The sequence below is a fragment of the Erithacus rubecula genome, assembly GCF_903797595.1.
Source record: "Erithacus rubecula genome assembly, contig: scaffold_105_arrow_ctg1, whole genome shotgun sequence".
In the NCBI taxonomy this organism is placed as follows: domain Eukaryota; kingdom Metazoa; phylum Chordata; class Aves; order Passeriformes; family Muscicapidae; genus Erithacus; species Erithacus rubecula.
In genome coordinates this window covers 285,288-306,587 of record NW_027636354.1, presented here as the reverse complement: position 1 = coordinate 306,587, position 21,300 = coordinate 285,288, and the positions used below count along the sequence as shown (strand labels likewise).

Below are 21,300 nucleotides of genomic sequence, written 5' to 3'. Positions count from 1 at the left end.
ACAGCCAGGGCTTCACCACTGGCCCAGGTGTGGCTTTCCTTGCTCCACCTGTGGCTTTTCTGGGCCATGGTAATTCTGCCCAGGCCAGCAGTGCCATGAAATGAGTCTCTTCATTTTGTGAGCTCCACTCTGCTGCTCTTCCATGAGGAGGAGATTTTTAAGCAGAGAGAAGTGAAAGCAAGGAGCAGCTGTGCAGGGAGGTGTTGGATGCCTGACCCTTGCAAACACCCAGAGCCACCTTGGACAGGGCTTTGAGCAGCTTGCTCTGGTTGAAGATGTCCCTGCCCCTGAGATGCCTCAGATGATTTCTAACCTCTTCCACATAACTGCATCTCTGGATTCACTGAGATTCCTCCCAGGATCTCCTGGTCAGTTGGGGGTCAGTGGGTGTGGCCAGAGGAGGTGGTAAGTGGAGTGGTCAGTTGGGTGGTCAGTGGGTTTGGTCAGAGGGAGTTGTCAGTCAGGATTGGTCAGTGGTTGTGGTCAATGTGGGTGTGATCATTTGGGTGGTCAGCTGGGTGGTCAGCGTAGGTATGGTCAGTTGTGTGGTATTAGGGTGTGGTCGGGTGTAGTCAGTGGGTGTGATCAATTGTGTGGCCATAGGGCTGTGGACAGTGGTGTGGTCAGTGAACATGATCAATTGGGTAATCATGGGTGTGGTCAGTGGGTGTGGTCAGTGGGTGTGGTCAGAGGGTGTGAGCAGTGCAGAATGGTCAGTGGGTGTGGTCAGTGGGTGTGGGCAGTGGGTGTGGTCAGGCATGTGAGCAGTGCAGAATGGTCAGTGGGTGGTCAGTGGGTGGTCAGTGGGTGCAGCCATTGCAATGTGCTCAGAGGTGGTCAGTGAGTCTGTCAGTGGGTGTGGCCAGTGAATGTGGTTATTTGGGTAGCAGGTGGAGGGTGGTCAGTGTAGTGGTCAGTTGGTTTTCCAGTTGAGTGTGGTGCGGGTGTGGTCAATGGGGGGGGTCATTGGAGTGATTAATGGGGTGTGGTCAGTGGGGGCTGCCACTGGGGCTGTCATTGGGGTGTGGTCAGTGGGGTGTCAGTGGAGTGTGGTCAGTGGGGGCTGTCACTGGGGTGGGTCATTGGGGTGGTCATTGGGCTGTGCTCAGTGGTTGTGCTCAGTGGCTGTGCTCAGGGTGGGGCAGCTCCTGCCTTTCCTAGCAATCCCCTGTTTTTCCAGGCAGGACAGTGGCCATGGGACTGTCCAGCCTGTGCCAGGGCTGGGTGCACAGTGCTGGCAGTGCTGCACTGGGCACTGGGGCTGCTCTGTGCTGGGAGGAGTTAACCCCTTCCCAGGGCTTGGATTTGGGCTAGGAATGTTCCAGGAGGTTTTTCCTGCTCCTCATCCTGCCCTGACAGTGAGGGGGAAACCAGGGAAAGAGACAGAGCTGGGACAGGAGACCCTGACTGGACTCCAGGGCACTCCCAGACTGTGCAGGAGGATCAGTCTGGAAAGGAAGGGGAGAAGCAAAGGAGGGGATGCTGGAATGGAGCCTGCTTACCTGGGCAGAGATGAACACCCACTGCCTGTGGGAGGCAGGGAGTCAATTCCTGGGTTTGCTTCCTTGCACAGCTTTGTCTTCCCAAATGAGGGCAGAGAAAGAGACAGGGAGAGATGCAGCTGTGGATTTTGTCATGGCACCCTCAGGCACACAAGGCAGATGAGATTTACACCCTTCCCTGCTGTTTGCATTTCCTGAGAGCTTGCTGGAGAGTTGCTGGAAATATTTTGTAATTTTTCACCTCACAGGACACACGTGTGGTGTCAGGAGGATTATGTGATATACCATGGATTCATGTCCCTAGAAAATGCTAAAGGGTTCCAATTGGTCACTCACTGTTTGAGTCTAGAAATGGGCAGTACAGACTTCAGTTTTTTGCTTTCAAGTGCTCGTTCTTCCAGATCTTTGCACAATATTTGTTAGTTACATACAATAAATAATCTCATTTACATCACTACTCAACAGGTCAACATAAGGAACCACTGGCCTATCCCTAAGACTACACAAAACAAAGGCAACAAATGTTTTGCTTCCCACATCAGACAAATCTGAGATTTCTGATTTTTCATTATATTGGAAGAAGTAGTTGTAGTTTTCTTGATATCTTTAGGCTCTGAAGTGGAGATTGTCATTGTTGTAAACCAAGATTAATCAAGGATTAATGCAGGAATAGATGTTCTAATCTATCATTACAGACCAGAAGATGGCTGGTGATTCAATTTGATCATTTGATTCTGTCTTCAAATACTTAAACAATAGCACTCAGTCTCACACTTTATATTTCAGATAAACAATTTAATAGCATCTTAACATTGTTTTCATTATCTCATCATGTGCATATCTTACTCTTTATGAAGCTGAAATATTTTTAAATACAAGTAATTTTATTGAAACTTCAATATTAGAAATTTCAAAATCGTTTGAACATACTGAAAACAAACAGTTTAAAAAACAGGTTTAACAGCCATTAAAATGGAAAAAAACAAGAGGACTTCAGGTAAAAGTGCATACACTTAACAGCTCCACTTCTTTCACTAAGTGTTATGTATTAAGAAAAACAGCAAATTTAAAAGAACATAATTGCTTTCAAACCAGAATTTCTAATGACACAAACAGCTTTGAAACAACTCCTATGTAGTTACATTTCTTTTTCTAAATTTAAAATTGGCTAATTTGTGTCCCAGCAAGGGAGGAAAGGTGAAATTATGTCCCAACATTTTGAAGCACAAGGGAGGAAAGGTGGAAAATGCCCTGCAGGGAGATGCAGTTAGAGATCTATAAAGTTTATATGTAAAAGAAAATAGTATTAAACACAGTATGACAGAAAAATGCAACAACTGAGATAACAACAATTCTGTGGAGCCAGCAGTAAGAAATGGCAGTCACTGGGTGTTGGTGCATTTCAACAAAGAGCTTTGCCACCTCCCTCATTGTGCATTTCAAGCAAAGAGCTTTGCCACCTCCCTCATTGTGCATTTCAAGCAAAGAGCTTTGCCACCTCCCTCATTTTCCTCCCCTGTCGGGTTTGGAGATCGCAGTCCAGCCCGCCTCGCGCATCCTCCTCATGGTCCTGAGCTTCAGAGCAGAGCCTGGGGATTTCTCACTGCCTGCAGATGGAGTCTGGAAAGGGAAACAAAGCCATCCATTGGTTTCTCTAAACAATCTGGTTATTTGGTTTGATCTTATGGAAGGGTGACATACCTTTTTGGTGCTGTGGGATGTAATTGTGAAGCTTGTGGATAATCTTTGTGCAAGGTTTTAAACATTTTTCTTCTGATACTATGCTCTAATAAATTTAAAAAGATATTTGGTCACATTATATTAAAAAATACTTTTTCTTTCCCCCTAAGGATATTAAACTATGAAGAAAAAAAAAAAAAAAGCTAAGATATCACTATGAGGCATAACAGTTCAAAAAATATTATGTACATATAACCACAATTCCAGAAAGAGTAAATTAATAAAAATACATAAATATTGTATTGAATCTTTCTCTTCACTCTAAGGCACAGCAGTGAGCACCAAGAACTGTTCAGCACAGGGTTTGCTCTCTGACTTACCAGCAGGTCAGTGTGCTCAGAGCTGTCTGACTGAGTATCCAGCTGGATAAACACTTTTTGTTTTTTCCTTGTGCTCTGCTCTGAAGGAGGGTTTGTGCTTCTTCCCCTTGGCAGTTTATCTGTTGCAGGAGTCTTTATAATATATGTCTGGGAAAGAAAAGTTTTATATTTTAAATTCTATTTTATGGGGTTAAGTATAGAATCTAAACCCAAACTCATGACCCAGTTTATAGGCTGAGTCCAAGAGAGACTGGTGGAACTCTTGCTTTCCATCCAGACACAAAACAAAGACCCAAAAAAAGTAGGGTGGGGTGGAAATATCCATTTTTTTGGTTGCCAGACTAGGAGAATGAACAGGAAGCTGTGGAAGAATTGAGTTTCATAGCACCTTGTGTCTAAGTTCATGTTTATCTGCAGAAATTCTGGTTATTCTGAACTGTAGCCACTACATGTATATATCAAATACAAAATATAAAATATAGAATGTAAAATATAAAATATAAAATACATATAAAATATAAAGACTATACAAAATATTTAAGAAAATGGAGCTAACAAAAGGAAAAGGCTTTCAGAGGAAGATTGATAGCAATATCAAGACTGCTGTTACTTAGAATAGTCCTTTCACTAGAAGTTAAACTGAGAAACATTGCAATAGTCCAGTGCAGTCCTTTTTCAGAAAGATAACATCAAAAGGGTGGTGGATTCTATTTTTCCAATATGAAAACCACTCCTGACAGGGAAGAAGGGTCAGGAATACTTTGATACTTCAACAATTTTTACAGTTGTATAAGCTTTTTTTCCCTTCCATAGAGAAAAAATTGCTTTTACAAATGGACATGTTTGAAGAATAAATAAAACAATTCTGGTGACAAAAAGCAACAGCTGATCAAGAAAAATGACACATTGGGAGCCCTTCCATAAACTGCTGTCTCATATCTCCATGGAATGGTATCACCCTTTAAAATCCCTGCTTATCCAAGGGAAAAATAAGAAATACAGACAGAAAAATACAAGGAGAAAAATTCACTGTTAGGAGTTACAAAACTTCAATGTTGGACTGCCCAAAGGGCAAGTACTGAAGGAGATATATTTTTCTTTTCCACCATGTTGACTTCCACAGGAATATAATTTGAAGACTTTCTATTTTTTACATTAATATATTCACTAGATCTAAACAAGGTTTAGGAGTCTCAGGAACATAAGTTGTATTTTCTATAACTTAAAAAGTTTTAAGTGAAAAGCACTCCAGTGTTTTTTGCTGAATGCAAATCAATTATCATGGCACTTCAATTGATTCTACACATATAAATAATACCAAATTCTAAAACCAATTAAAAAGTTGCAGTTACCTTGTTTTTCTTTTCACTTTCAGGAATCACATTTCAGAGTGATGTTTTAAAAGATTCTCCTAAAAAAGAGTTATGTGGCAGGAGGTAAATACTCACTTGAGTTCAGTTGTTAAAAATCTTCTTGGTGTAATTACAGAACACAGTTTGTGATCACAGACAAAGTTGACACAAATATATGACCAGACATTGTTTCTCTATTTTTTTTTCATTCCTTTTCAATTTCTCTAGAGCACAAGCCCAGGCCACACCTATCACCCACACTCCCCAATCAGGGAAAAAATCCACCTTTTCTTCCATTTCTGGGATGACAGTTCACTTTTCAAACATGACAGCTCATTTTCCTAAAAATTAAATAAAGGATAGGGTTAACTATGCCCATCCTGAAAAAAAAGGGAAACAGTCCAAAGTGAGACAGTAATCATTAGATACAAAATATTATTTTATTTGTTTTTTCAACCTTATACTTGAAGCTTTGCTTTAGCTTGTTTAAAAAAGACTGAAGTGCTATAAGAAAGAGATAATTGATCATAAGTGTTCGAGGCAAAACCTGTAAACACTTGGGAGAACAGGGTAGAATCTAATTATTTAAACCAAAAGTTTCTTATTCAAACTGTGAAGTCAGAACATGACACACTATCTGGAAGAGAAGACACAAACACACTGCTACTCTTAATTTATTTTGAGAAACATTTGGAGTTTTAGTCCCAGAATAAGAAATAAAAGCAAATAAATTAGTGGCTGATTTTTACTGTTCAGTCCCACTAAAGCAGATAGTTAACCCCTCCCCACCTCGTTGTCCATCTTGCTCTAAACCAGCCCCTTCATCCAGAATGTTCCTTGTCCTCCTCCCATTAAGTTGTCATTCCCATTTTTACCTACCTTTTAGTCTGGAAACTTCCCTGTCAATTCTTCACAGCCCCACTGAGCTGTTTCAATTGTTCCCTCCCCCTGTGTTTTCTCATTGGGTTATGGATTGTAAACTCTGCCTTGTGCTCCCCCTATTGGTTAAAAATTTAACCTTCCCCTCTATAAAAGTGCCTGCACATCCAATTTCTTGGTCTTTCATCCCTGGAAATCTAAGATTCACCTTTCAGTGCTGCAAAACCCTGGAAGAACTTTTCAACTGATAGAACTTGAGAAAAAAACAGACTACAAACAACAATTTTCTCCCAAATCAGAGAAAGGAAAAAGTGAAGACATGTGAAAAGAACAACTGAAGTCAGTGAGGGAAAGGAAGGAAAAGAAATGCTGCAAACATGAGAGCTGAGATTCTTCTGCAAGCCACAGTGAGTCAGGTGGAACTGCTACTTGTAAAAATTAAAACCACACTGGCAAAGTTCACAGAGAATTGTCTTTGTTGGGAAAGATCCCAGAGCATAGCAAGAAAAAGAAACTCCCTAAACAAACTGAAAAAAAATTTTAGAAGTGACAAACTGACTAAAGATCATGTTTTGTCTCCCTGTGCTGTCAGTGGACAGGAGGGAGGGATTGGGGAAAAGTGTTCTAAATTAATTTCTCATTACTCACTTTTCAATCTATTAATACTCAATTTTCTTGATACTATTTAAGTTTGAACCTGTTTTACCCTTAAAGTGTTTTTCTCCTAATCTTATCACAACTCATGAGTCCTTCAATTTTTCTTTCCCCTCCTCTACTCACCATAGCAGAAAAAAAGGAGTGAATGGTTTTTTTGTGCCTGCCTGGTGCTCAGCCAGTATCAAATCACACTGCACAAGGACATCACTGAATTATTGAACATTGGAAAGTAATCCTTACCATTGCTCTTTCTGATGAAAACTGCTTTTGCTGTTTAAATTTATATACTCTCAACTCTGCATCTTTTTCTTCAACCATTTTATCATATTCATTCTGTGTTAAAAAAAAACCAACAAACCAACAAACTCAAAACATGTGACACATAAAAGTTACAATTATGGATCTATCCAGTCTTAAAACACAATTTTTTTAAACCAGAAGATTCAGAAAGTACCATGAACAAACACTGATGCTTCTGCAGAAATTGTAAAACAGAAAATGCTTAATGCAGTGTTATTTTGTGGACTGGCAGGGAGTGTTTTATTCCTGTGTATTCAGCACCTAAAAGCCAGCCATGCTATTTTTGTTAATATCTGCTAAAAATATTGCAAAAGTGAGGAATAGAAAGGTAAATTAAAAGGTGTCAAGGTAAACTGCTGACAGTCACCTCAGAGAAAGAGGCCAAACTAAAACTGAAAAATCCTGCATTCAGATGGTATCAAAGGAAACCTGAATTAAAAAAAAAAAAAATCCTAGAAATTTAGAGAAATGGAATTATCTGTTTTCAAAATCTTCAAATGAATTCTATTTTAGGTGATGAAAAGTCACTTTTTTTCCCAGATTCAGGCCTTTTTTTTGTTCTGAAAGGTTCTGAAGACATGACAAATCAGAGCAATCAGGAAAATCTCTTGCCTTGTGCTTCTCCATGAGTGCCACCATCTCAGTTATCCTGTGCTGACATCGAGTTTCAGTTTCTCTCTGTATCATTGTTGCTTCCTCATAAAGCAACTTCACCTTTTCTACCTGTTAGCAGCAAATTGCATTTTATTCACAAATATAACAACATATTTTTTTTAAATCTTAAGTTTAATTTCTTCTTCCCCCTGTGGGTGCAATGTAGTCCCACTTGAACTTCATTTGCTTTTAAGATCCTTTTCAAAACTGAGATTTTTTTTATGAAGATTGTTAAAATGAGCAAGATTAAAGACACATCCATGGAAGGCAAGTTCAATTTGAACCAAAGTTTCAAGCACTCTGCCCTAACATTTCTCAGTACCATCAAAAAATACTAATATGGGAGAAGTTATAATCTAATTTAGCTATGCTGACTTAATACCAAAGGTAGAATTTCCTTGAGCTGTATCTTGAAATAATGAAATTTTAACTGGGTTCTCTTTTTGAAGATATATTCACATCCTTCAACTTCATCACCTAAAGCTTTACTCACAGGCATACACAAGAATTTCAATTTATGTTGATAAGGCTGAAATCTAACAGCAAGGAATCTGGTCAATAAAACTTCATAAAAACATTTTAAATAAAAAATATTCAATTGCAGTAAAAATTAACACCTCTCACCTGTTCATTAAGTTTATTTTCATTCATTTTTCTTGTTTCTATGTCTTTTTGATAGATGTCAACTGCTTCCTGTTGCTTGTTCATATTTTCCATCTCTAACTGCAATTTATTCACCTTTTGAGAATGCAGAATTGCTGCTGTTATTTGCTTAGGAATTAATATGTTAATGATTTTTTTAACCTCTTATTTTTGAGCAGAAACACAGTGTTAGTTTTCAGGTATATGATTAAAATTCCTATTTAAAAGTTCAGCTTTTTTTCAAGTGAGTTAAAAAATATTCAGAGAAACAATGGTAACAGCACAATGGGAAGGATTGCCCTACATGCTGTGAATTCCTTGAAAAAAAAACCAAATACAAATGGAGATTTTATTCTCCCTCTTGTAAATCTAGATGAGATTTTCACAGGTTTTATGGTACATTTTTCTCCCAGCTGTGCATTTTGATTACAGTTTTTCCTTTTAAGTTCCTCAAATGAATATCCTCAAAAAAAATCCACTTCCTTCTTCAAGTGCAGTAGCTAAAGCTGGACACAATATTCCCATTAGAGAGATTCCCACTGCAGAAAACATTTAAAGAACAGCCTGAAGTGAGTCTTTTAAATTCTTTTCTGTCACATTGGAGTTACTGTTCAGTCCACTATCAATAAAAGGAAAATAAGGAAAGGAACTGATTAGAAACATAATTAATTGTGATGTGAAGTCCATCTCTTTTAAATGTCCAATAGTCAGTGCCCAAGATTAAAAATCTTCTAAAAACTGTGACTTCATTCCTGCCAAATCTGTATCCCAGATCCATAAACCAGTTCAGAATGTATTTAACAATTTATCATTAATTACACTGAGACTTAAAAACACTCACCTCATCTTCTATGTGATCTTATTTAAACCTACCTTCTCTTCATAAATACTGATTTTCTTGCTGTCTGCAGTAATTTTCTTTCAGCACATTATTCTGTTGAAATAAAGCAAAACAACTGTACCTTAGTAACTTAACAGAATTATGTAATGGTTTAAGTGTGTCAAGAATGGCAAAAATTCCAGTTTTCATTAAGTTCATGTTATTGAATTGAGTTCATTCTATAACTGTTGTGCAGTTCAGGTTCCAGAACAATTCTCCAAACAAAAGAATGTTCAAATAATTACTGTGATATTTCTGTTTCTTCATGACCTTAAAAAAGGCTCCTCCTGAGCAACCACAGGGAATAACAAATGAGAATTAAATGGGAATTAAAACTAAGATGCTGCTGACAGAAGGTATGGAGATGTCATGACAAAAAAATACAAGTTATATATATATAAATATATAAATATTTACAGTGAAGTTACTACAATTTGTACTAGTGCAGAATTATTTTCTACTAGTGGTAACTGTAATAGGTCTTTATTACAAATACATAAATAACACTGTAGTAAATGAAAAAATAGAAGTTTATTAAAGGTATTATTTTTGTAATTGCTTTTTTTCAAATTAAGGCTAATTTAACAGATCAAGTGATTCCAAAGATGAGTCCTTAATTTGCTCAGTTAGGATAAGAAAGGAAAATTTTTAAATTACATAGGTGTATCTAAGGATATCACAGCAGACAAAAAATGCTGAAAAGTCACCCAAAAATACCATGTGCTGATGTATTTGTAACTTTCAAAATCTCTACATACCTCCTGCTGCAACTCTTCAAAGCATTTGGTTTTATTTTCCACCTGTTTTTTTAAATTATTCACCTGAAAGAGATATTTCAAACATTAATTAAGTCCTAAAAATTACTCAGTGTGTTAGCAATTCCTGCCAACATTCTCAAACATGCACTTGCACCAGTCTGGTTTATTCTGATGGGACTGAAATACAAACTGATGTGTGAGAATTATTGAAATTTTAGACATAAAGTCCTACAAGATGTTAATTAATAGCAGTGAAGCAGTTCCTTAGTGGTTATGGAGTTAACACAGAAGAAGGAAAAAACCCAATATCTTCACAATTTAAAAAATACATTTGTATGAAGTTCCCTACAATCCATGAAAAAATGAATTTTCCCAATTATTTTCTAGAATCTTCAACTGCTTTCCCTTTCTTGAAATTTCATTTTCAGTGCTCTTAACCTGAAATTACAATTGGGCATCTTTTGACTTTCACAATGAAATTCTGTAATCCATTTTAATGGATTGCTTTGAAAAACTAAAACTCACATTGCATATAAAAAACTAATCCAGAGCTCATCCATCACCCAGTGGGTAGAAAAAAAAAAAAAAAAAAAAAGCAGGTTTTCTGTTTGCCTGAAATCAAATAAATCTTTAATATTCAATTTCCAATCAAAGAGTAAAAATCCCAGTGATTGTGCTTGTTTTGAAAATAACAGGGCTCAGCAGCTGTGAAAGAAGAAAACCTCTGGCACAGACCACATCCCCCAGGCAGAGCTTTGCAGAAAAAACCCAACAAATATTTTACATTTAAATTCTGCCCTGCAGGTTGTGTAACATTTTCTCATGACATGACTTACATTTTCTTCTTTTTCATCCAGTTTACTTTGCATCTCTTGAGCTGTCTTTGCCATTTTCTCCTTCAAAGACTCCATTCAATTCTAAGCCAAATTAACAAACATTAGTAAGCATTGACTAAAAATTACTCAAAAATTAACTTCTTTTCAGTACTGCTAATAAACTCCTATTTTATTTTCTAAAAGAGCTGTTAATGGGAACTTCAGAAGGTGCTCAGTGAAAATGTTCTTTTAGTTACAGAAATAGATAAAAAAAAGTCTTAGAAACAATAAGTGTTTCTAATCTGAGAGAATTTCTGCTTGGCCAACAGCAATATTGAATAGTTTCTGTTTAGCTGTTTTATTTAATCAAAAAAATCCCAGAAAGCAGCATATGAACACAACTATCAGAATTTATTTCCTTTAACAATATCAGACATGAACATTTGTTTTTACTTGCCTTAGCTGGGCATTTGCCTCTTCTAGGTTTACAACTAACTGCTTTGTATTTTCTTCTTTTTTCTTACTATCCTAAATAAAGACCCATGTCAGCAAAGAAATAAAATTCAAAGTGATCTCTTAAAAATTCAAAGACATCCAAAGCACACTGACCTACCTTATTCACAATACACTTTCTTTCCAATTCAAACACAAAAATAGTTTGGGTACTCTACACAACCATGTCATGTTGCAATTTATCATCTGATTTGTAAAATTGATCATTGTCCTTTAAATAAAAGCTGGAAGTTTACAACTTGCCTCTTGTTTTTCTTGCAGTTTCTTGAGTTCTGCCACCACATCATTTTTCTCTTGTGCTATTTGTTCTTTCTCTAGTGAAACCTTATTGAGAAACACTGTTAGTGTTCATTCTTTAACCTAATTTAAAACAAATGGCCAAGAGGAATAAGAACATGCATTTTGAAATATCCTTTTAAGTTAAATATACCCATTATTAAGTGTTACTCCATGATGAAAAAAGTCCAGGCCTTTATCTACAAAGATAAGCTTTGCAGCAAAGTCACAGTGATATAAAAAGGTGACAGAAGAAGTAAAGAAAACCAGAGCAATTTTATAAATATAATGGTTAGTGAAGATGATGTAGCTCAAAGCAGGACCAACAATGAATTCAGAAACTTTCTCTTCTTGTTAACAAAGTCAAAGAGATCTAGAACAACTGCATATTCCATAGAATAATATAAATAAAATGTAATTTACAAAGGTAAGTATATCATTAATGTCATACTGTGTGGTTCCAAATTTCCATTAGAAAACAATCACAGCTCATTTCTCTGTGTACCAAAGTAACTCCTACATAACACCAAAAAAAATCAAATATTATATTTTCAAAATGGTCATACCCTCTTGTTCAAGATCTGTTTTCAGACTCAAAAGCTGCTTTAAATAATCTTGTTCCTTTTCAGCTGTGCTAGTCAGCTGTACTTTCAAATCATGCATTTGTTTCTGCAAAAGGAAAAGGAAGAGTTTTGAGCATACATTATAAACTCCAGGCTTTCAGAAGAACCAATCCCAGCCATGGATTATCCAGACTGTATTTTTACACATCTCTGGTGGAATATGAAGTGGTGGGAGGGAGTGAACTCTGACACCAGTGCTGTGAGTTTAATTACCCAGTCAGCAAAACTACTAAATTAGGTCCTTGGACATAATTTTAAATAAAGACATTTGCTTCAACTTCTAAGCCTTTGCATTCATCTGAATAAATTATGATGTGTGATTGGCTATTTACAAAAACATGTTTTTGTTCTATTTCAGACCTCTCTGATTTGGAGAGCATTACAAGCACTTGTGTAAAATGCACACCTGATTTCAGACTACCTTCAGTTGATGCAGTTTCTTGTTAGACTTGTAAATATAAAATCAAAATGAAAATAAACCTCCATTAAGAGTGTACTTCATATAGCTTAGACTTCTGTGACAGAAAATGGGCCTTTGTCACAGAACACATAAGGTTCACAGAGGACAGAGTAATTAACTTCTGTAAATTAAGAAAAAAATGGGAAAACTTTCTAGCCAGAGGGATATAAAGGCATTTGAATGAGCATGAACAAAGAAGGAAATAACCAAAGATCTTGACAAGGAAAAGCAAAACACAGGAGACAAGAAAAACAGTGGCAATAAACAAGTTCTTCAAAGAAAACACTGAAACTGTGTATGAGAAAGTTCAGTAGAAATGTTAAGGTAGATTGGACTGTGTTTATTTATGACATTTAAGGTACTTGCAAAGCAAGAGGAATTTCATATGAAAAGCAAATGCCATGATGATACCGAAATAATGAGAAAAAGGACTAATGTAGATATAGTAGTAGTCATGCTAAGGCTTAGAAAACTGCAGTTTTCAGACAGGCCCTGAGAACCTACCTTGTGAAACAATAGTGAAAAGAATTAGTAGAGCATATAGAACATTTAGAACTGTGAAAACAATAATCAAAGGATTTAGTAGAGCATATAGGACATCTAGAATCTTTCAAGATAAGGCTAAAGTATAATAATAATAAATAAAGGGTTCTGGTGATGGGCAAACATACAAGGGGGATTAAGGGGGTAGCCTATAGTTCTGAGTAGACAAGCATGCAGAATTTATAACTTTTAGGAATGATACCTGCAAGATTTATGTATCTGTATTGTTTTGAAGAATGTGTATTTCTGCACATAGACCACTTTGTAAAAAGGTATAAAAACCTGATGGAAAAAGGGAACTGTGGGATCCTGACTTTGGACGCTAGTCCGCAGGTTCCCCGGGCCCTGAATAAATCACCGCATAAACTAACTCTGTTAGTTTGTGTTCTGTTTGGGGCATCGGGCAACAGTTTTCTGGCGACCCAGATGGGACTCCGGAGGTGGCTGGGGCAGTTCGTGGGCTGATCCACTCCACGCTGGCACCAGGTGATTTCTGGGGAGAACATCAACCCGTGCCCGACCTCGCGCCTGACGGACGACCTGGAGGTAAGCCCGAAGGTGCTTTATTCCTTTTATCAAGGGGAAGGGGGGCCTGTCGATTAAGTCGGAACTGCGATTCCGCACGGGGGTCACAGACGTCTTTAAGGTTGTGGAAAAGCCTAGGCGCTGACCGTCAGACGCGGCAGTGACTGCGCAGGTTCAGCACTTGCCACTCGCGGCGACGAGAAAGGCAAGACTGGTGGATTGGTGGAAAAGGGTGTGAGTGTTGTGTGGTGTATATTGTAAAAAAAAAAAAAAAAAAAAAAAAGAGGTGAAATGATGTCTTTAAAAACGTTTAGAACTATGGCAAGTTCTGGGATAGAAATCCCGGACGATTCGCCTTTGGGCTGTTTATTACAACATTGGAATGTGGGGAATTTTGGTCAAGAACTAAGTAAAAGGAAATTGATTGATTTCTGTAATCATGTGTGGCCTTTATATGAACCCGATGGTATGCAATGGCCTAGGAACGGTACACTGAATCCTGACATTATTACACCTTTGATGCATTTTCTGCAAAGTAATGAAAAATGGGATGAAATACCGTATCTAGACCTCTTTTATTATTTGAAACATAAACCGGAGTGGCAAAAGGAGTATGGGATCATGGTTTTGAAAACATTAAAGCAGAATTGTGACGGATGTAAGGGTTGGCAGAAAGAGAAGGAATGCTCGGTTAGGTTTTCGGAACCTGAGGAGGATGTTTCTTTGCTGATAGCTCCTAGTGCCCCTCCGGTGGAGGAACGTGGAGAAAGTATGCCAGAGGTAGAAAGGGAGGATCGGGAAGCAAAAATAGAAACCACTGATATACCACGGACCCCCTTATGTGAAAGAACTCGGAGAGGGCGGTGGGAGGTGGAAAGGAAGAAAAAGGAAGAAGGTGCTCATTTAATGGTTCCGCTCCGTGAAGCTGTCGGGCCGCAGGGGGAATGGGTCATAGTGAAAGTTCCCTTCTCTCTGAATGATTTACTAATTTGGAAACAATCAGCGGGGGCGTATCGGGAGGATCCTGAACGAACTGCGCGGGTGGTAAAAATGGTAATTAAGACTCAGAACCCAGATTGGAATGATTTACAAGTTTTGTTAGACACAATAATGGATTCTACTGAAAAGGAAAGGGTGATTAAAGCTATGACAGAGAAAGCACGAGAAATGATTAGGTTGCGGCTTGTGGATGGTACAGTAAATTATTTAGTACCTAGGGAAGATCCGGAGTGGGATCCCAACTCAATGGGCGGGTCTCGGAGACTTAAAGCTTATCAGGATTTGTTAACAGAAGGAATACGGAATGGAATATCAAAAACTTTGAATTGGTCTAAGTTGTATTCGGTCAGGCAGGAAAAGAATGAGTCTCCGTCAACCTTTTTAGAGCGGCTTAAGGAGACAGCTCGTAGATACACTAATTTAGAAGCTGAAGGGGAATCGGGAAAATTACAGCTAGCATTAATCTTTATGGGGCAGTCTCAGGAAGATATTAGAAAGAAATTACAGAAATTGGAGGGAGAGGATACTCGGAATTTAGATAAACTGTTGGAAGTTGCGTGGAAGGTATATAATAATAGGGAAAAAGAAACGGCCAGGAAACAACAGGCTACTATGTTGGCGGTGTTACAGCAAGCGGCTGGAAATAATGAGAGGGGGGAGTTGTGGACGTGGACGAGGAGGGGGAAGGGGAATAGCAAAGGGGGGAATGCCAATGGGTGCGGGAGGACTTATGGGTCAATTGAATATGGGAAGAGGGAGAATGCAGCTAGGGATAGATCAATGTGCTCTATGTAAAAATAGAGGACATTGGAAAAATGAGTGCCCTCTCAACCAAGGAATGGGTTTTGGGGGAGGAATTATAGCCAGCGGGAATGGAAATCAGGGATTGATGAATAATACAGGTGCTTTCCCGGGAAATCCCCAAGGTGTCACCCAAGCCCTTATGATGGGGAATTACCAAAATCAGAGCTGACTAGACCAGGATTTAAAGGTAATAATGGAAGTAGATGGGGAACCATTAGAATTTAGATTAGATATGGGGGCATCATATTCAGCTGTTAACACTAAGCTAGGACCTTTGAGTGATTCTACTATCCAAGTAGTGGGGGTTACGGGACAAGTTGAGGAACGAACATTTTTGCGGCCATTAGATATAAAATTTGGGGGGAAAGAATTTGATCATCAATTTTTTATATATGCCAAATAGCCCAGAATCGCTATTCGGGAGGGATCTATTGTCAATGTTAGAGGCAAAGATAATATTTAAAAAAGGTAGAGTAAGATTGGAATTTCCTGAGGAGAATATTGCTGAGTTGTTTGTAGTAAAAGTAGTTGAAGCAGCAGAAATACCACAAGAAATAGAACAAGCTGTAGTACCATGGGTATGGGAAACAGGCGTACCTGGAAAATCAAAAGCAGCACAACCAGTTGTAATAGAACTAAAGGAAGGAGCCTCCCCAGTAAGGGTAAGACAATATCCTTTGAAATTGGAAGCACGAATAGGAATAGCACCCACAATTGAACAATTTCTTAGCTTGGGAATTTTACAGGAATGTGAGTCAGAATTCAATACTCCGATATTCCCAGTCAGAAAGCCAAATGGTAAGTATAGATTAGTTCAAGATTTAAGAGCAATTAATAACATCACTAAAGATATACACCCAGTAGTAGCTAATCCGTATACATTGTTGACAGCTGTGTCGGAAAGGTTTAAGTGGTTCACAGTGATTGATTTGAAAGATGCATTTTTCTGTATCCCCTTGGCACTTGAAAGTAGGAAATACTTTGCCTTTGAATGGGAGAACCCAGACACGGGATGCAAGAAGCAGCTCACCTGGACGCGTCTACCACAAGGATTCAAAACTCACCAACTTTTTGGAAATCAATTGGCTCGAGAGTTAGAAGAATGGAAGACGACTCAGGTAAAAGAATCACCTTTTATATGTTCTCCTACAATATGTTGATGACATCTTTATAGCCTCCACAGAAAAGGATGTTTGCCTCAGACTCACTATTGGATTACTTAATATTCTGGGACAAGCTGGATACCGAGTATCGAAAGAAAAAGCTCAGTTGGTAAGAGCCCAAGTAATTTACCTAGGCTGCGAAATTTCACAAGGGGTGCGAAAGTTGGGAGTTAATCGAATACAAGCAATTTGCACCATACCCACACCACGAAATCCACAAGAGTTAAGATCCTTTTTGGGCATGGTAGGGTGGTGCCGCTTGTGGATCCCGAAATTTGGACTAAAAGCAAAACCCCTGTATGAGGCAGCCAAAAGCCCTGTGTTTCAGTGGGGACAAACTCAAGAAAAGGCATTCCAGAGTCTGAAACAAGCCTTGAAGGAAGCCCCAGCACTAGGATTGCCAGATCTTACAAAACCTTTTCAACTATACGTAAATGAGAGACAGAGACTGGCAATAGGGGTGCTCACACAAAAACTGGGCTCATGGAAGTGCCCGGTGGGGTACTTCTCAAAGCAGCTAGACACTGTAAGTGCCGGATGGCCAGGTTGTCTTAGAGCTGTGGCAGCAACAGTGCTTCTAATTCGGGAAGCCAGAAAATTGACTCTGGGAAAAAGGATGGAAGTATTTGTTCCCCACATGGTCATTGCAGTTTTGGAACAAAAAGGGGGGCATTGGCTCTCGTCAAGCCGCATGTTACAATACCAGGCACTTCTCCGAGAACAAGATGACATTGAATTAAAAATAACTAATCATCTCAACCCAGCAGAATTTCTTAGGAGCAGCAGCCAGGAAGAAGGAGGCGAATTGACACATGACTGCGTAGAAATCATTGAACAGGTGTATGCCAGCCGGAAGGACCTGAAAGACGAGCCTTTGGAGAATCCGGAATGGGAACTGTTTACAGATGGATCCAGCTTTGTGGAAAACAGAACCAGGTATGCGGGATATGCAGTAGTGACTTTGACACAAATAATAGAAGCTCAAGCTTTAACCCCGGGAACTTCAGCCCAGAAAGCCGAGATACATGCTCTGGTGAGAGCCTTAGAATTGAGTCAAGGGAAAAGAGTAAACATTTGGACTGATTCAAAATATGCCTTTGGAGTAATACATGTACATGGAGCACTATGGAAAGAAAGAGGACTGTTGAATTCTCAAGGATCAGAAATTAAGCACAAAGAACAAATATTAGCACTATTGGAAGCAGTGCATAAACCTCAGGCAGTGGCAGTGATGCATGTAAAAGGACATCAAAAGGAAGAGGGAAAAGCATTCCAAGGAAACCAGTTGGCTGACAGAGTTGCCAAACAGGTTGCCCGAGAGATATGGACACAATTAGCTTTATTGCCAGTGCGAATTAACCCTGCAACTTCTTTTCTTGAGCAGAAACCATGGTATACACATGAAGATGAGAAGCTTGCTCAATTTCTCCAGGCCCAGAAGAACGAAAAAGGATGGTATGTCACAGCTGAAGGTCAGGTTGTACTGCCAACAAAAGTAATGAAAACAATTTTAGAAATCGAACATAACAAGTGCCATTGGGGGGCAGACGCATTGGTACAATTTTTAAAACATGAAGTGATTTCCAACCAGATGTTAACAATGGCAAAACGGATTAACGCCACGTGTCCTGTCTGTATTAAAAATAACCCAGTGACACGAAGGCAAATACAACTAGGAAAGTTACAAGTAGGGCCGCAACCAGAAGACTATTGGCAAATAGATTTCTCAGAGCTACCAAAAGCACAAGGGTACCGTTATTTACTGGTGTATGTGTGTACTTTTTCAGGGTGGCTGGAAGCTTTCCCATGCAGGACTAACCAGGCAAAGGAAGTAATTAAAACCTTACTACGAGAAATCATTCCTAGATTTGGGATCCCATTAGGAATGTCCTCAGATAGAGGACCTCACTTTGTAGCTGGAGTAGTCCAAGAGGTAGCCAGAGTATTAGGGATAGCTTGGGATCTCCATACGCCCTGGAGACCACAATCTAGTGGCCAGGTAGAACGGATGAATCAGACATTAAAAGGGCAGATTAAGAAAATTTGTCAGGAAGCAAAGATACAGTGGCCTCAGGCACTACCTCTAGCCTTGCTAAGAATCAGGATTAAACCCAGAGAAAAGATAGGAGTAAGTCCATACGAAATTTTGTATGGCAAGCCATATCATGCTGCAACCTACAAAGGGGACCCTCACTTAGTAGGAGATCAAGTATTGTTGAGTTACATTTTGTCTCTAAATAAAGTCCTTACAGCGCTGCGGGGAGCATTGCAGTGGAACCGGCCTCTGCCCTTGGAAAATCCTGTCCATGACATCCAGCCAGGAGATCAAATATATGTGAAGAACTGGAATACAGAACCCTTGAAAGAAGTATGGGGCGGTCCTCACCGGTGATCATGACTACCTACACGGCAGTGAAAGTCCAAGGGATCGACAACTGGATTCACTACACTCGAATCAAGAAGGTCCCGTCAAGATGGGAAGTACAGCCTCTGTCAGCAACAAAGCTGGTGTTCAGGGCAAGGACTTAGTTCTTTTAACATTAGTCTGTATAATGCAGGTGGGAGAATTGTTTGTTAAAATTACAGTTCCGGAGCCAGATGTAATGGTGCTAGAAGGTGCGGGAATAAATTTAACCTGTCTGTTTTCTGACAACCAGAGAGCTGGATTAAAAGAAGTAAAGGTAGCCTGGAGACAAATCACCACAGACGAAGTATTTACAGAAGGAATCGTGACATTTTGGGATATGGAACAGCAAAGAAGTAACACCACATTGACAATATCTCATATGCAAGCTGATCAGGTAGGACAATTCTCATGCATTGTGTGGATTAGAGAAAGCTTTGATTATGGGGACATAAATGTAGGTATTTTAAAGGAAAATAAAACCCGAAGGGGGTACTCGGTGCAGGTAATACCAGTCAGTGCACGGGTAGATATGTGGAATGGATTGAGAGATACAAGCCTGGCATTACAGAGAAACCAGGAACAACAAAATTTAGTAGTAGGGTTAATTCGAGATTTTGGACAAATACAAAACGTATCAAAAATAACAGCATGTTTACCTCTGCCACAAGCTGCAGGGGAACCAATCCCTTGGGGAGTGATTCCAGTAGGAAATTTACCCCTAATAAAAAGAGGTAAGAATGGAAGTTGTGAATTAAAATTACGAAATAAAATCGAAATTGAAGAAATATGGGAAAAGGTTGGAGAAACATTAAGAATATTAACCTATAAGGATTGTCTAATTAGCCATGGAAGGTTAGGACAAATTAGGGATTGGGGAATTCAATTAGCAGCAGGGGGAAAAGTAAAACCTGAAGATGCTGCTAAGTGAGAATGTTTTATACCACATTGGCAAAAGAAAAGAATACCTAAAAATGAAAGCTATTATGAAATGATATGCCAGAACTCGTCCCGGCAGGAATCCTCGTGGGACAGTTGGAAAACGGTATGGGGCCCCAGCATATTAGAACATTATAGTTACATTGGACAAGTTAATTGGTGTGTCCAATGGACGGGAAGCAGGAATGCCACTCACACAGAAGTATCTCAAACCAGCACTTCTACAAAAACTTTGAGTGCCACAAAAGAAAATTGGAACTGCACCCAAATTCTCACCTGTGACACTCCAGAGAATCAAATTAGTTTGGCACCGGTCAGAATGCTTATAAAATGGGGTTGTGAGTGTAGAAAACTTAACCATACAATTCCAGGAAGAGCTTTCCCGCAGGACCAGAAGGGTAAAACTTTGAGCTGTAAGGATACAACTATCAGGAGTCCAGGAAATTTAGTATGAATTATGGGACATGGACAATGGACAACACATTTACCATTAGACGGGCCTGTAACACAAATTACCTTAGGGGTTCCCACATTATGTCCTTTTTGGAAACAGTCTAAATTAACGCAGAAAGAGATGCAGTCACGGGCAAAGAGAGAAACAAATGAAGTAGCAGAAGAACTAGGACAGGGAGATGAACATGAATGGCATGAACCCTCATCAGGAGTTAAATCTGGATGGGTACTGGAATCCTTGTTTGCACCAATTTCTACATATAGAAACAGGGAGATGCTGTACAAATTATTAGGACAAACTGAGAGGCTAGCTGCAGTTACAAAGAAAGGATTTAAGGATCTAAATTTACAATTGCAGGCAACAACAAGAATGACAATCCAAAATAGAATGGCATTAGATTTGCTTTTATTAAAAGAACATGGAGTCTGTGGATACCTCCAAGGAAAGGTTGATCATTGCTGCATACATATCCCAAATGTCACAGAAGAAGTAGAAAAGGACATAAGTCAATTGGAACAAATTGAAACAAAAGTGCATGAAGTCCAGGAGGAAGCTGAACATAACTGGGTAGGAGCACTGTTTAGCTCCCTAGGAATCCAAGTCTCTGGTTGGATATCATCAATTGTACAATATGTAATAATGATTGTATTAATTATTGTAGTATGCATGATTATGTATAGATGTCTTTTAGGAATGATTGCCAGAGAAGGAACTAATACTCGACGTGTCATGAGAGCACTGACCCGGAAAGAAGTAATCCTGCCAACTCGAAAAGAAGACTCACCATTCTATATAGAAACCACAACTTGAAGAATTGAGCATCCTTGCAGAAAATCTGAAGAATGCTCAAAAGGGGGGAGTTGATACCGGAATAATGAGAAAAAGGACTAATGTAGATATAGTAGTAGTCATGCTAAGGCTTAGAAAACTGCAGTTTTCAGACAGGCCCTAAGAACCTACCTTGTGAAACAATAGTCAAAAGAATTAGTAGAGCATATAGAACATTTAGAACTGTGAAAACAATAATCAAAGGATTTAGTAGAGCATATAGGACATCTAGAATCTTTCAAGATAAGGCTAAAGTATAATAATAAATAA

The 21,300-nt window shown here is 38.9% G+C and overlaps 2 protein-coding genes across 2 annotated transcripts in view; both read right to left on the bottom strand.

The window, feature by feature from the left end:
* LOC306815179 (class I histocompatibility antigen, F10 alpha chain-like) overlaps positions 1-21,300 on the bottom strand; it is a 181,250-nt gene that overhangs the window by 27,742 nt on the left and 132,208 nt on the right.
* LOC306815199 (uncharacterized protein) lies at positions 3,006-11,986 on the bottom strand (the record flags this gene model as incomplete). The annotated part of the gene is given in 12 exon segments (XM_079331815.1): positions 3,006-3,122; positions 3,563-3,681; positions 5,174-5,255; positions 6,691-6,783; positions 7,363-7,473; positions 8,029-8,142; positions 8,920-8,968; positions 8,970-8,980; positions 9,685-9,747; positions 10,953-11,027; positions 11,256-11,326; positions 11,855-11,986. Coding segments are annotated over 12 exon segments (1,002 nt in total). The 5' UTR covers positions 11,952-11,986.